The following is a 16,171-nucleotide window of genomic DNA, read 5'->3' on the forward strand; positions in this document are numbered from 1 at the left end:
TCCCCACAGGAAAACTGGAATGATACCATATGAAAAATGGTATTTAAGGAAACCAAGTGTGAAACACTTGAGAACATGGGGTTGTTTGGTCAAAGTGGCCATTCCAGAACCTAAGAAGCGAAAAGTTGGTCCTAAAACCATTGACTGTGTGTTTTTAGGATATGCAGTACATAGTTTTGCATACCGTTGCATGGTTATAAGAACCATTGAAGAAATTTGTGAGGAAAATTCAATAATTGAGACAAGGGATGCTGAATTCTTTGAAAGAATATTTCCTTTTAAATTTAATAGACTTGATAGTGAGTCTGGAAGTAGTAGTATGAATCATGGAAATGATTTGGCTACAACTACTAATTTATCTCATGAATTGACACAAGACAGTGGAAATGAGATAATATTGACTCCAAGTGGAAATGAGAATCCTATACGGAAAAGCAAAAGACAAAGGAAAGCTAAATTTTCATCTGATGAGTGGATAGTCTATCTTATAGACAATGACCCTCTCACATATAGTGAAGCAGTTACTTCTCCGGATGCTGTCTTTTGGAAGGAAGCTATAAAGAGTGAACTAGATTCCATCATAGCTAACCACACTTGGGAATTGGTAAATCTTCCTCAAGGTTCAAAGGTGTTAGAAACCAAATGGATATTTCGAAAGAAATTGAAACCACGATGGTTCCTTAGATAAGTTTAAAGCCGGACTTGTAGTCAAAGGTTTTAGGCAAAAGAAAGACATAGATTACTTTGACACCTTTGCACTGTAGCAAGAATAACCACGGTGAGAGTTCTCATGGCTTTGCATCTATCTACAATTTGGTGATACACCAAATGGATGTAAAAACAAGACATTCCTAAATGGGGAATTGGAGGAAGAGATCTACATAAGACAACCGAGAAGGTTATGTATCTCTTGGTCAACCTAATAAGGTTTGTAAATTAGTCAAGTCATTGTATGGGTTGAAGCAAGCACCCAAGCGGTGGCATGAGAAATTTGATACTTGCTCTCATTTCGAAGGGTTTTAGTGTCAATGATTTCGAAAGGTGCTTATATAGTAAGTTTCATCAAGGGAAGGGTGTTTTTATTCTACTTTATGTAGATGACATGTTGATCATGGGAACAAGCCTAGAAATAGTTAATCAAACTAAGAAACTGCTATTGTCTTTATTTGACACCAAAGATTTGGGCATTGCTTCTGGGAATTAGAATTATCAGAAAAGAAAGAGAAATTATACTCTCTCAAGCTCATTATGTGGAAAATATGCTTAAGAAGTTTGGTTTTTATGATTCTGGTTCATTCAAAACTCCTTTAACTATGGAAAGTAATTTTCAGAAAAATATTGGAGAACCAGTAAATCAGAAGAGATACTCACAGATTATTGGATCTGTAACTTATGTGATGAACTGTACTAGGCCAGATATTGCTCACAGTTGGAAAATTGAGCCAGCATACTCATAATCCTAGTAAAGAGCATTGGCTTGGAATTGAACGATTACTTCGGTATCTTAAGGGTACTATGCATTATGGACTTCACTACAGTGGAAATCCCTCTGTCTTGGATGGACACTGTGATGCTAATTGGATCCCAGATTCAAGAGAAACACTAGCTGCAAGTGGATATGTGTTTATGCTAGGTGGAGGAGCAATCTCATGGAAGTCAGTTAAGCAATCATGCGGAACATCTTCTACAATGGAAGTAGAATTCGTAGCTTTGGAAAAGGCTGGAAGTGAAGCTGAATGGCTTAGAAACATGATTGCAGATATACCTCTATGGCCCAAACCAATGCCACCTATATCGTTTGCTTTGTGACAAGTAAAGCAGCTATAGGAAGAGCCAAGAATCGAGTATATAATGGCAAAAGAAGACACATACGTCTTCGACATAATCTTGTAAGGCAATATATTGATGAAGGAACAATTGCAATTGATTACGTGAAATCAGAGGAGAATTTAGCTGATATGTTCACTAAAGCTATGCCTACAAGAGCTTTTAATGAAGCACTTATGGGAATGGGATCAAGACCTGTGACATAGGTCATATGACGGACACCCAACCTATGTGAAGAGGTTAAATCCTGAATTAGGTTCAAAGGGTAAGCAACGAAGTCACTAGATGACCTGTTTGTACTACTATACCCATTCTGAATAATTATAGTAAAGTAGTACCACCATATTGTTGATAGGATGAGTAACTGACTCTTAATCAAGCGTAGCTCACGAAATGTGGGGGTGTGTCAGATGTGGTGCACACCTAATGCTGACCTAAACAGATATAGAGGGTGAGGCCGCCTTCAGTTGGAAATATTACACAGGTAAAGTTCCTTAAATATCTGTGAGACCAAGATTTGAGACAAGGCCGATAAAAATGTCTATTTTTCTTTATAAAGGGGTTGTTAAGAAGGTCGACCAATTGGATATGAATGGTGAAGTAGCCAGCTACACTGAAGAGGATAGGTTCAGGAAGTCAGACTTCACCGGTGTAGCGTGCTTTATCAGATCTAGTGTAGATTCAAGTCCGAAAGACACCTACAACGAAGTGTCCTATTGTGTCTAATGTGTTCACTGCTGCTTGAGTCTTCATCCTCTGTATTTGAAGTTTTAACCATTGTGGGGGATTGTTGTAAATATGTTTAAAACTTTATATAAATATTTATTTTAATTGTGTCTTTTATCCATGGTTTTATTTAGTCCCATATCGGGTTGAGAGGATCTGATTATATGGTTTATATATAGTAAGAGCCCATGTATTATTAATTTGCTTGAACCCTATAGTGACCTTGCCATGATTATATATATATATATGACTTGGGACTTGGGACTTGGGACTTGGGTCGTGGGCTTTGATCCGGAAGGCCCAGTTTGTCATGGGCCCTATTCTGGAAAGCCCACTATTGGGTGAATACGTGGAGATGCCATTTGAGTGGCACTCTCCTGTAGGGAGGTCAGCTGGAGGTACCTTGTTGAAGAGAGTTGAGCTGAAAGGTACCCTCACAGCCTTACCCTTTCACCCACAGCCTTTGGGGCTCTATATAAACTCAATTTCGTGCTCATTCTTGACACACAGAATTCCTCCTCTTTCTCTCTCTCTCTCTCTCTCTCTCTCTCTCTCTCTCTCTCTCTCTCTCTCTCTCTCTCCCTGTTATTCTGTTCAGCAGTGAACATAACCTAATTATATTTTGAGTAAACCTTTCTGGGGTGCAACCTTAAAGGTTTGGGCTGACTGATCTTGGGGTGAAGACACTTTTAGAACCCGTATTGCACAAATCGGGTGTCTAAATACCTTAAAGAAAGTACTTCATGTACGTTTCAGCTCTAAAGGAGTATTGTGATTACAACAACAGCCCTAGGGGGGGCGGGCCCCCCCCAACCGAACAAAAAAAAAGAAAAAAAAAGGGGAAAAACCAAACCAACAAACAAAAAAAAGGCCCCCCTGGGTTTTTTTTTCTTTTAAAAAAAAGGGGCCCAACCACCACCAACCACACAAAAATCATAGTAAAAAAAAGAAGAAGGAGGGGAACGGGGACAAGAAAAAAAAAAAAAAAAAAAAAAAGAGAAAAACAAAAAAAAAAAAAAAAATTCTTTACTCATCACAGTAAAAAGCAGTCAATACATTGAAATTCATTGCTGAGTTACAATAACACTATTTGTAAATCTACTAATTTTTCTCCATGTTCACATGTTTCGCTGGAGGATTATTATATGTTTATTTCAGAGTTACTTTGTGATAACAACTTAGTTTATTTAATTCAAACGGGGAAAGTAATAAAAAGAACTTTACTGCAATATTTGAAATGCAATGTCTCCAAACTGTGTTGATGTTGGTGAAGCTGCAAATGATCATTACTATGGTTTTCATTAAAAAATTGACATGCTCCAATCTTTCCAAGGGAATACAGCAAATCAAGGTTATTTCCCCTTTTCCCGGTTCTAATAAAAGAAATTGGAATTACTCCCATGAAATATGAATTGCACAGGGAAGAAATGTAGGAACACAGTTTTCATAGTGAGGAACAAAACCTCATGAGTAAGGTTGGGGGAGCCAATGTTAGGGTATGTCTTGTTTATCTGCCCTTCAAATCCTTCCTGTTGAGGATACAATTGAGGCATGACCCCGGAACCTCCTGGATGCGTATTTGAAGTGTAGATATATGCTTTACAATGCTTTTAAATTGTTTGATTTCCTTTTATCCCCACATTTTGTTTTATTAGTATATTTTTATAGGTGCCAATGTAAATTACTGGTGTTTCTTCTTGTCTAAACAGCAAATTTTCTGAAATAATATCAACTTATGAGGAGTAATCTATTCCTTGTTAGAGAGGTATATGAAGTGTTAACTTCAAAGTAATTGAGACAGAACCTGGTGAATACTGTGTTGTTGCATTGAATACAGAAATCTCCTGTGAGAGGGAACCTATCAAACAACAGAACGAAGAGATATTAAATGAGGTTAGACTTTCTCCAAATTTGAGTTGCTTTTTAACCCTTTTTTGTGACCATATTAAGATCACAATATACCAATTTTGTTGGTTGAATTTAAGCTTGTTCCTATGTATTTGTTTGAAGTTCAAGTGAAGATTGTTTCAGTGATGCACCAAATCTTCCAGAAAATTTAACTATTGGTTTCAAGTTTTCTTGTCTTTCTATCTTGCTTTTATGTGTGTTTGTCATACTGTGTTTTGAATTTGAATCATATTTTGAAAACCAGACCATTCATCAGGCCTGTTTATTTGAAGAGAAATTTCACCAAAACCTTGTGTTTTCTATTGAATAAACATTTTCCCTAGTACTTCAACATTATACATTGAGTACATACCCTGAATTCTACAAACAGAGTAGGTGAGTGGTGCTTCAGTTAAAGTAAAATTGCTGAGGGTACCAAAAGTAAAAATGGAAGAGATTCCAGAGACCCCGTCTAAGTAAAGAGTAGCTTTCTGATTGAATCAAGTATGAACCTAGTTTTAGAATAATTTATAATGCTATGGATGATGGATTATATTCAAATGGATTTGATTAAATGAGCAAAGTGATATCACTTGCCTCTGTTATGCTCCTTATTATGTATTGTAACTACTGTTTGTTATTAATTGGATGATCTCTTGTGAGATTTTTATTTTTTAGGTATTGGCACTGTACAATGATTGGGAATTAAGAATGATTCAATACATTGTGATTTTCCCGTAATTATTGAGAGGAAGTCCAATTAGAAGCCCCTATGCTCAATTGTTCAGAATAGATGATTTACTGGTAGTCTCATTGCCTACATATGAATTGTTAAACAGCAACCTCTCAATTCATTGTCATTTTCACTTTTCCCCTTTAGTTTCCCGAAAATCACTCCTTATCTGCTGCTGTATAATGTTTCTACCCTTTTCCTGTAATACTATGGATGATGGATTATATTGAAATGGATTTGATTAAATGTGCAAAGTGATTCACTTACCTCTGTTATGCTCCTTATTATGTACTGTATCTACTTTTTGTTATTAATTGGATGATCTATTGTGATGTTTCCCCCCCTTTTTTGGTGGGTGTTTAGGGTTACATTGTGATTTTCCTGCAGGTATTGAGAGGAAGTCCAACTACAAGCACCTGTGCTCAATTGTTTAGAATTGAAGTTCCAGTGATTAACAGGTAATCTCGTCGCCTCCATATGAATTGTTAAATAACAAGCTCTCAATTCATTTCACTAGTTAAAGATGTCCTCTTCTTGACCTTCTACATTATCATTTTCACTTTACCCCTTATAGTTTCCCTAAAATCACTCCTTATCTGCTGTTGTATATACAGGTCACACAGCACACTTAACCTGGAAGGGAAGCAACAATTCACACTTCACTACCAATTCCACTTTCTCAATAAATGATCTAATACTTTTGACTGTTTGCAATGAGCCACTGCTGCATGAGGAGATGACAACAGCCAAGGCTGCATTGTGGCATTACCTTTCATTTACAAGGAGAGAATGAGTGAGAATCGCTTTTGAATTTTCTTGGTTGGTTTATGAGACGATCACTTTCCTTTATCATACAGTCTCAACCCTGGCCAGAAGCTGCTCCAATATGTGGTATCTGTGGATGGGGATCTTGTGAATGAGCTTTCCCCACGTCAAAATAGCTGGCTCTTCAAACAAATATTGTTCTAGCCAAGACAGTTCTCCCTCTCATTGAAAGAACAGATTTTGTCCCTTTCTTTCGAAATGTGTACATAGAGAATCCAAAACCAATGTGTGCCATAACCTCTGGATAAACTTTCTGAAGTTTTGATGTCCATATCCTCTCAAACTCTGTACATTGAAATGATGTTTATGTCTGGCATTTATAGAATTAAAACGAAGGGATCTAGACTCTTGTGACCAATATGGATTGAGTAGAAATAACGAACCTATTTATCAAATGCAATTTAGCTGTTTTTTGTTCTCACAGCACGTAAAAACACAAAAATAATTTCTGGGAGAGTTATAAAATGTCTCCTAAAAGATGTCAATGTGATGGTGGTGATGATTTTTGTTCCCTGTTAAGAATGCAAAGTTATTGTCAAGATTGTAATCACCTCCTACAGTGAAAAGGGTTATTGTAAATCCACAAGATGAACAGCCCCAAGAAGGTGACACCGGTTTTGTTGCACTCAATTTCATGGCCTTGATCATGTAGAGCAGTGCTCAAGAATCAAGTGGCGTTACTCAAAACACCCATATGATGGGCAAATCATCTAACAAACATTGCTTTTGAAAACAAAACAAGAGAGGTGTTTTGAGTCTTAAGTTCATTTCAAACTTCTTTAATGATGGTTTTGATGTACAAAGTGCACATAGTTTGCAAACAGGGGAAAATATGGAGCATTTTATTTGCTGTTGGAATTTATTAATATAATTAATAAATTAGTTGCCCAAGGGCAAATCTGGAAACTCACAATTAGGGCGGTTACAGAATATAGGTTATATATTTGTAACCAACTCATTAGTGAATACGAGTGTAATTGTATTACGTAAGTTTTCCAGAAACGGCGTCTCCCATCTCTCTCTCCCTTTCTCCAAGAAACGCAGGAAGGAGAAACCCTTTAGAGGTTTACTTCCTTTGCTTTAGATCACTATCCCATCCTTTCCACACGGCATTTGGGTTGTGGAAATTATTCCCTTTTCTTGTGATTGTGGAATCATCCCAGTAGAGATTTGGTGGTGGAACGAGAACGTGGATCCAGAATTACTTCTGCTGCGAATACTTTATAAAAGGGAAAGCGAATCCAGATAAGGAATCTTTTCCCCGTCAATTAAACAATATTGATATATGGAGTATTACCAACATTATGGATGTTGCCTTGTGTTCTTATGCAAATGATGGTTCCAAAACAAATACAAATATTGGGCCGTACCCATAATAGACTTGACTTTTTGCTTTGTTGAATCTGACACACATCAGGATAGGTAGGTAGGGTCATTATTTAGGATCTCACCACTCGACATTAGCTTGTCATCCTTAAAAAGCTAATGAGCTTCACACTATAAAGATGCAATTTAAGATGAAAAAAGGAACACAGTAAATTGCAGAAGGTAGGCTTTTCTATTTAGTGTTGATTTTTATTTTTCTTGCGTGAAAAGCAAGTATTGCACCTCTTCTCATTATGAAAGAGTACTAGGGTTTCAACCTTAGGAGAGTTGAAAGATTACACTGCAAATCTTTTTCCTTGAAACAAAGGGTATGATTGACCTTGAAATAGGAAGAAGATAAATACATGGATAAGTCATCTAACATACTACGAGCCCAAGAGATATAAGGCAACTGCATCAGGATGTCTGATCTCAAGTATTCTGCCTTTTATTTTCCACCTGCAAAAATTAAAATAATGACTGCATAGTTATCAATTTTGTTAAATCTTTGTGCTATGGTTTTAGAAATGGATTTTTAAACGTTTATAATTCTATGATTCTGAACCATGAGATACAAAAACGAAAGAAAAAAAGAACTAATAGATTGAATTAAGCAAACAATATACAATAAATGATCAGTTGGTTTTTACATTCACTTAATTGAACGATAAAGCCAATCCAATTCTAACTTCTATGAGTGTCTTCAAAAGAATGAAGGTCCGGCCCATATCCAAAATCCGGGGGGTTGTGGTGGGGGGAGAGGAGAGGAGATAAAAAAAAAGAAAGCAAAAGGCAAAAAAAAAAAAAAAGCAAAACAAAAATTATTTTTTTTTTTTTTTTTTTTAAAAAAAAAAAAAAAAAATCTCTACCTTTTTTTTTTTTTTTTTTTTTTTTTTTTTTTTTTTTTTTTTTTTTTTTTTTTTAATACATAAACGGGGTTAAAAATCCCAAATCAATTTAAAGAGAGCTGGTCAAACGATCCACCTGAAGGAACTCCTCTATACCTTGAGGGGGTTCCTGAAAGAAATGCGTAGGAGACTCCAATGTTGTTGTTCTCTTCGCCATCCAATCGGCAACCATATTTGCTTCTCTATTAGTATGAATAATGATGATATTTCCATGCAAATCTACCAACTCTCGAATCGCCACAATAATCCTTGTCATCCTTCCTTGATTTGAGCACTCAGTTTCAAACAATTGATTGCTTGTGAAGAGTCAGACTCCACGTAAACAGGTAGCATATTTCTTTCTACTGCATAGCATATGCCTGCACAAATAACATGGAACTCAGTTTCAAGAACACTTGTCTTGGGGATTCTATGCACAAAACCTCCCAAGTACACCCCTTCTGAGCTGCGAAAAACCCCTCCAATTGATTGAAATCTTCTTTACCAACTGCAGCATTTACATTGCATTTTAGCCACCCTTCCGTTGGTCTTTTCCACTTTGCCTTTCTTCTAATAATTCGTGATAATGATTGTGGATTATTTTCCTGGGTCCAAGCTGCCACCACATGTGAGTAGTATTCTTTTATCATTTCCACCCCTCCCCCTGGTCGAGTGAAGTCTTCTTCATGAGTATCACGATTTCTCCAACCCCACAGTAGATATAGTGTGATGGCGAAATTGGTTGACCATCCTTTATGTTGTTGTGATAGATTTCCACAAATGTTTAGGTAAAGCCAATCACGACGATCACAATTGAAGAACTGTCCTTGTTGATTCATTGGGATTAATAGTTTCCATACTCCACTCGCATATTGGCAATCTCTAAATATATGTAGACTAGTTTCGGCTTCATGAAGATAGAAGTTACAGAATGAGTGGTTCATGAGTCCCATTTTCCACTTCCTATCATTAGTTAGCAGCCTGTTCAGACTTATAACCCACATGAAACAAGAGATTCTTTGCGGCACCTTTAACTTCCAAATGGCCTTCCAATACCTGTTATCAAAAGAAATGTCCACACCAAGACTATTGGAATCTTCTAACACTTCATATGCAGATTTTATTGTAAAACATCCATTTTGTGATGGATTCCATAGCCATACATCCTTTCCTCCGCCTGTACTTGGCAGTGGGCATGCTTCAATTTTAATGCAACAGTCAGAAGGTAATATATTTTTGAATTTTTCCTTTCTCCAACCTCCGTTTCCATCCACATATGAAGATATTTTTTCCTTACTCATTCCACTGGGTATATTAAAAATAGCTTTTGACTTAAGGTTCTGCCCCACCTCCAGCCAATTATCTTCCCAGAAAAAAGCTGAAGTTCCATCGCCAACATCAACTTTGCTGTTGCTCAGCACTTTGGGAGCTACAGTACAAATTGCTTTCCAGATGGGAGAGTCACTCGAACTAGCTTTGAATTTCTCTTTTCTTCTACTGCTTCCATATTTTGCCTGCAAAACTGATTTCCAGATAGTATTATAATTTAAGAACCCCCAAGTAAGCTTCATTCACCTTAACGAGATTTCTAAAGCCCAATCCACCTATCTCTTTTGGTTTGCAGATAGTGTCCCACCCAATGAGATGAGATCGCCTTTTGTTTTGAGTATCACCCCATAAAAAACCTCTAGCTGATTTTTCAACATCTTGAAGTATTCCTTTTGGTAAGGGTCCTGACTGCATAGAGTAAACTGGGATAGCCATAATAGCTGATTTAGCAAGGGTTATTCTGCCAGCCAAAGAAAGTGAATTAACCTTCCAATTCGACAGTCTACTCTTCACTTTAGCTAAAATATGGTGGTAATTTTCTTTCTTAACCCGTCCATTCCAAATTTGGGTTCCTAGATATTTACCAATTTCTTTTGTTTCAGTGAACTTGCTGACATGGGTGATGTCTCTAGCTTGATTGCGACTGACATTTCTAGAAAAGAAAATACTGGTTTTCGAAGTACTGACCTTGCTACCAGAAGCCATACAAAAATTGTTGAGACAATCATTGATTGTTGCTACCTGTTCAATCGTGGCTTTGGCAAAAAGAAGTACATCATCTGCAAACATTAGATGAGAAATGCATGGCCCGGTCCTCCCAATTTTGATAGGTTTCCATCGCCCATCACTTACAGCATCCTGTATACAATGTGATAACCTTTCTATGCACATCACAAAAATATAGGGTGACAAAGGATCTCCTTGCCGAATGCCCCTAGTGGGTTGGAAAAAAGTTGTATCTTCCCCATTCCAAAGAACACCCAGTTGTGCTGTGGTTATACACTTCATAATCACATCAATCAAACTACTCGGAAGATTGGCCAGTGTGAGGGTTTCTTGTATGAAGCTCCACCTAATCCGATCATAAGCTTTCTCAAGGTCAATCTTGATGGCCATAGTGAGTTGTTTGTTGGATTTCTTGCGCATAGTATGAAATATTTCTTGTGCAGTAATGATATTTTCTTGTATATGTCTCCCTGGAACGAAGCTGACCTGATTTGGAGATATGAGGCTTGGCATATACTCTTTTAATCTAGCAGTAATAACCTTAGTAATTATTTGCATGCTCACATTACACAGAGAAATTAGCCTGAATTGAGAAATTAACTCAGGTTTGTCAACTTTAGGGATGAGGGCTAGATATGTTTTATTCAATTTGACATCTATTTTTCCTTCAAAAGCATCTTTCACCATCCTAGTGACTGCTTGCCCTACCACTTCCCAAGATTTTTGGTAGAAGGCAGCTTGGAATCCATCAGGACCAAGTGCCTTCCATGGACTAATCTGTCTAACTGTCTTGTAGACCTCATCTTCATCAACCATTTTCCCAAGTGACAATAACCAATCATGATTTAATGTAGGAAAGCAATGAAGAGAGTGAAGTACCTGGCTATTTGATTGCTCCTCAGAAAATAGATTTTTATAAAATCCAATGACATGTGCCTGTAGTTCAGCTGGATCGCAAATCCATTTACCTTCATCAGATTTTAGTTCTTCAATCTTATTCCGCCGTCTTCTGATAATGGTTGAAGTGTGAAAATATTTTGTGTTTCTGTCCCCATGTAACATCCACATTTTTCTAGATTTTTGTGCCCACATAATCTCCTCTCTATCAAGAAGTTTTTCCAATTCAGCTCGCAGTTCTTTTTCCAATTTCTTGAGGAAAGGGTTAGATAATCCATCTGCTAGACGTTTCTGAATACCCCCTAGCCGAGCATGCAGTCTTTTCTTTGCCACATTAATACTCCCAAAATTATTATAGTTCCAAGTAACCAAATGATTTTGTAAAAAGTGAAGGGCTTCCGGAATCTCTTTATTGCTTTCCCATCCATCTGCAATTACTTTAGGAAATCTTTATGAGTCATCCACATAGCTTCAAACCGAAACACTTTCTTCTTCCTTTTTTGAACTATAGGCTGCAAATCAATGACTAGTGGGTGGTGATCAGATTTAATTCTAGGCACAACCCGAACTACAGCATCAGGATAAAGTACTCTCCAATCAACATTGCACATACCTCTATCGAGTCTTCTATACGTTCTCTTGTAACCCTCCCATTTAGGTCCACGCCACGTGAATCTTGGTCCCATTGCTCCCATATCAATAAGATTACACTTGTTAATATATTTGCTGAAGTTCTCACATCTTTTAATCTGAATTGCTGCTCCTCCCTTTACCTCTGATTCATCTAGGACATCATTCAAATCTCCAGCTAAAAGCCATGGTAGTTTAAACTGATCAGCTGCAATTGCCAATTCTTCCCAACAAAATCGTCTATTGCCTTCCTGTGGGCTAGCATATAGCATATACAGCAGCAAAAATCCAAGGAATATTATGTTTATCCATAATTTCGAACAAAAGGAATTGGGGGTGTTCACGAAGTAACTTCACCTTCAATTCACTGTTTAAAAAAATGCACCAAATTCCCCCTGCTAGATCTATTGCATCACTCCGATAGCTAGCAACACCTTTCATTTTCTGTATAACTTTTGCTGCTCTTTCACCACTTATTCGGGGCTCCATAATTACTGTGCAATCTGGATTATAAGTACTTCTGTAATGCTTAAGAGCAGAGGTGAAGGCTTTACTCCCTACTCCTCTACAGTTCCAGCAGAAAACTATCATTAAAAATCAATTATTTCGGGGGATCTCCCCATCTATCATCATCTCTTCCCTAATAGCGGAAATATCTCCACTACTCTTTTCACATAAATCATCCATCCTCTGATCCTCCAAGCATGGTTCTTGGCACTGATCCGGTGGCTTCCCATGGTCCCTTAATATAATTGTTTTCCTTCCTTCCTGACTCCGCTCTAAGGCAGAATTGGTTGGTGTTGAATTTTGAATATTCGGATTTCGATTTTCTTGATTTGAAGGAGCTACCACTGGATTATTGCTTATCACTTGATCATTGTTGTCCTCATTTCCAATCCTGAATTTTGCATTCGCTAAAGCTTCTGGTATCCTATAGGGGTGTTGTGTTTGAGGCTCTATAATTTCTTTTTCTGGCACATGTCTCTCAAATTGATTACCATCCAATACCACATTATAGTCCTTATTGTTTTGTCTTCTATTCTTCACATGTCTGTCATGATTCAAAGAATTTAGCTGCTGGGATGAGACCACATCAACTTCCTTAACTACATTAGGATTTTCTCCCAATATTTCTTAGTTATTCTCCGTACTAAGGGCCATGAATCTTGATCCAGATACCACTCTTCTAGCTGAGTTTCCGCCTGCCACAAAATTCTCTACCCTTCTATCACTCCCACCGACTTCCCCTCCTCCCATCATTTTCCTTTTGTAACGTGGTTTTTGGGCGATCATCCATGGTCCATAAGTATCAAGAGGAGGGAGATTGTTTCTACCTGTAGCATTGATCAGCTCTGGTAGGGCTTCCTCTCCTTCATTAGTAGTAGGTTCTATTATATCCTTGTTTCTTGTAGATGGACACTGATCTTGATTATGACCGAACTTCCCGCACTTGAAGCACAACAGATGTAGCGATTCATAGAGGATTTGGTGCACTCTTCCTTTCCTTCTGAATTTAGATAATAACGGTTTTTGCAAATCTATCTCCACACAGACCCTTGCAAACCTTCCTCGTGTGGCAGCCTCCGTAGTGGAATCAATTTTAATAACCTTCCCTATCCTTCCTGCAAGATTAGATAAGAAGTGTGTATCAAAGTATTCAATTGAAACTCCTGAGAACCGTACCCACACCACTAATTTTCGAACCTCTGCTTCTATTGGGTTAAAATCAGGTTCCCACTTTCTAATGGAGAGATAATGGTCGCCAACAATCCAAGGACCCGTAGTTAGCACTTTCCTGTAGTCTTCCTGTGCTCCAAATTTTGCAATGAAAAATTCATTCCCTATATCAATTAGGTCTAGAGAGCCTACCGGTTTCCATAGTGAAGGCAAACGCTTAGATAAGAACAGGAATCCCGTTGATCGCCCTACTAATTTAATTATGAGCGATTGTTGCCAAGGAGCTCGTAGCCTCTCCTTTTCCTTTTTTGATAACACAATTGTCGGGCATAATTTCTCTTCCTCATTGAGAATTTCTTCATCAATCTCCTCACTATCCGTCTCCCAATCCGAAAGCCCCTCATAGGAAAACCCATCTTTGTCATATCCTTCGTCTTCCATCTTTTGGTCATAAGACATCTTCTGGTCATCTTCCATTCGAGTGGTGGATCTTGAGCCTCTAACCATATCGACATAAGAACGAGAGGAAGGAGAAATCCATGCGTCTCTATCCGTGTCAACCTGCGAACAAGGAGAAGAAGAATTTTTTGGATCATCCCCTTGGCATGGTTGTCCACACTTTACTTTCTTGCTACTTCTTTTCAATTGATCGAGTTCCTCCGTCGAAGCACCGATCACCGCTAAGCTCTCTTCCGATATCATCGCTAAAGGGTCCATTGAAGCCACTCCAAGCAAGGGTTTAGCGAAACGCTAAACCCTTCAAAGGCAAAACCTTTGAAAATAGAAGGAAGACGAGACGCAAAAACCCTAGGGTTTGCAACAGCAGACCCAACGAAAGGAAGAGTCTCGGATCCTTCTAACTTCTTTAACTTTCCTTCGCTCAGCTATTTTTGGACGATCGCTTTCTAATCGTCAGAGCCAACTCAAAACCTAGAGATGAATTCTCAAAAACTGATTTCCAACCAGAATCGGTTCAGACTTGATGATGAATCTCTGCTGGAGAATATCGAATTCCTTTCTTCAAAACCCTATACAAGTTCTTGATGCTTTTCGATCCGCTTCTTCTTTACTCCACAGGTACGAATCGCTGGATAGGGTTCAGTTTTCGGTTTCTAATTTTGAAGATCTGCTTCCAATTCTGAATCGATGGGTTCTGCTAAGAAAACGATCAAAACCGCTAACTAGCAGAGCGTACTTCACGATGCTTCTTTAACTAGCAGAGCGTCACCAATCGCTTCTATATTTCTTTTCTATGCATCTCTTTCGCTGCTTCAAGATTTCAACACAAATTTTACCGAAAAAGGAGATTTCAACACAAAAACCCACATCTAATGTTCTTTATTCTCTAAAACCAACCTCCTTTATCTGCAACAACTGTTATCCCAAATACACTCTTTCTCATTGATTTTTACTCAGATTAGAGAACCACTAACTTATAAAACGAAATCTAGGACGTCTAGAGGCATTCACATCAAATTCATTAAGGATTGAAGCTGACCAAGGAATGTTAATATCAGAAGTTCATGTCCTAGCTCCCGAATTTGCCAAAAAATATGCCACTGTATTAGTTTCACGATAGCAATGTGAAATCTTCCAATCTATAGTCAACAAATATTCTTGTAACTCTCTCCACATATGAAAGATATACCAAGGTATTTTTTTCTGCTTTATTAAAGTCACCACAGCTTTTGAATCACTTTCTACCCAAAGCTTTGTAATTTGTAAATGCCTTGCCCAACGTAATCCGTAAATGAAAGTTTCTAATTCAACCTCAAAGTTGGTTTTAACATCTAAAAAAATACTGAAATTGAAAACCACTGCAACAACTTCATTTCGAAATACTCCTCCACTGCCAGACCTTCCTGGATTGCCTAAAAAAGACCCATCGATATTTAGTTTAACCCAACATGCAGCAGGAGGACACCAAAAAATTTCTTGTGAAGGAGCAGCACTAAAGACAGAGAAGTGAAGGCTCAATCTTCTTGCATCCGAAAAAATGGTAGGAGTTACTTTTCTCCCATCCATTTTAAAGCCAAACTGTACTAAGTCTGAAAAAATTAAACCCATCACCTCATCAGTCCTGAAATTTAAATTTTCAAACCGGATTTTATTGCGGACCATCCAAAGAAAGTATAAAAGCAAACATCATCCATTAATCCAAGCAGTCTGTAAAGGAGACTGTGAAGCCTGGTGTTTCCAAGCCTTGAACGACTCTACAATCGAATCTTTTACTGTCCAACTATAACCAAACTTTGCGCAAAAGCTCCTCCACATCCACGTGAAAATGAACAGTGAAGAAAGAGATGTCCTATGTCCTCTGAAGCTTTACCACATAGATTACAATGAGAGGCCAGCATAATCCCTTTCCGAGTCAACAAAGAATCAACAGGTAACCTATCATGAAAAAGTCTCCAACAGAAAACTTGTTGTCTAGGATGCAAAGAAGTCTTCCAAATACTTTTAGCCCATTCCAGTTGTTCTCCTTTTCTACGATAGAGATCCCATGCCGATTGAAAACTAAACTCTCCCCCCACCGAACCTTGCCAATGACAAACATCAACAAAACTAGCACAAGGAACAGGATATAACATAATAAGAGATTACCTCTTAAAATTTGGCATTGGCCACTGATGGAAATCTCCACTCCCTTTGATGTAAACAA

At 37.8% G+C, this 16,171-nt stretch overlaps 1 protein-coding gene across 1 annotated transcript; it reads right to left on the bottom strand.

Annotated features, from left to right (window-relative positions):
- Positions 1–9,219: 9,219 nt before the first annotated feature.
- LOC149006047 (uncharacterized) lies at positions 9,220–14,211 on the bottom strand. The gene is made up of 7 exons (XM_089136031.1): positions 13,012–14,211; positions 12,551–12,906; positions 12,218–12,397; positions 11,816–12,090; positions 9,826–11,630; positions 9,600–9,764; positions 9,220–9,306 (listed from the first exon to the last, which is right to left on the bottom strand). The coding sequence occupies exons 1-7, from the start codon at positions 14,209–14,211 to the stop codon at positions 9,220–9,222; spliced, it is 4,068 nt and encodes a 1,355-aa protein (XP_088992157.1).
- Positions 14,212–16,171: the final 1,960 nt, after the last annotated feature.

Source organism: Hakea prostrata, chromosome 9, assembly GCF_041222555.1.
Source record: "Hakea prostrata isolate BN-2017 chromosome 9, UWA_Hpros_2, whole genome shotgun sequence".
In the NCBI taxonomy this organism is placed as follows: domain Eukaryota; kingdom Viridiplantae; phylum Streptophyta; class Magnoliopsida; order Proteales; family Proteaceae; genus Hakea; species Hakea prostrata.

What these genes read in the sequence shown, in the direction of transcription:
- LOC149006047 (XM_089136031.1), bottom strand. Translation starts at nt 14,211, where the DNA reads ATGATATCGGAAGAGAGCTTAGCGGTGATCGGTGCTTCGACGGAGGAA. An exon ending in GAAACTCAGCTAGAAGAGTG is followed by an intron (nt 12,907 to 13,011) that starts GTATCTGGATCA and finishes TCATCCCAGCAG; the next exon opens with CTAAATTCTTTGAATCATGA. An exon ending in GATCTAGCAGGGGGAATTTG is followed by an intron (nt 12,091 to 12,217) that starts GTGCATTTTTTT and finishes GCTATATGCTAG; the next exon opens with CCCACAGGAAGGCAATAGAC.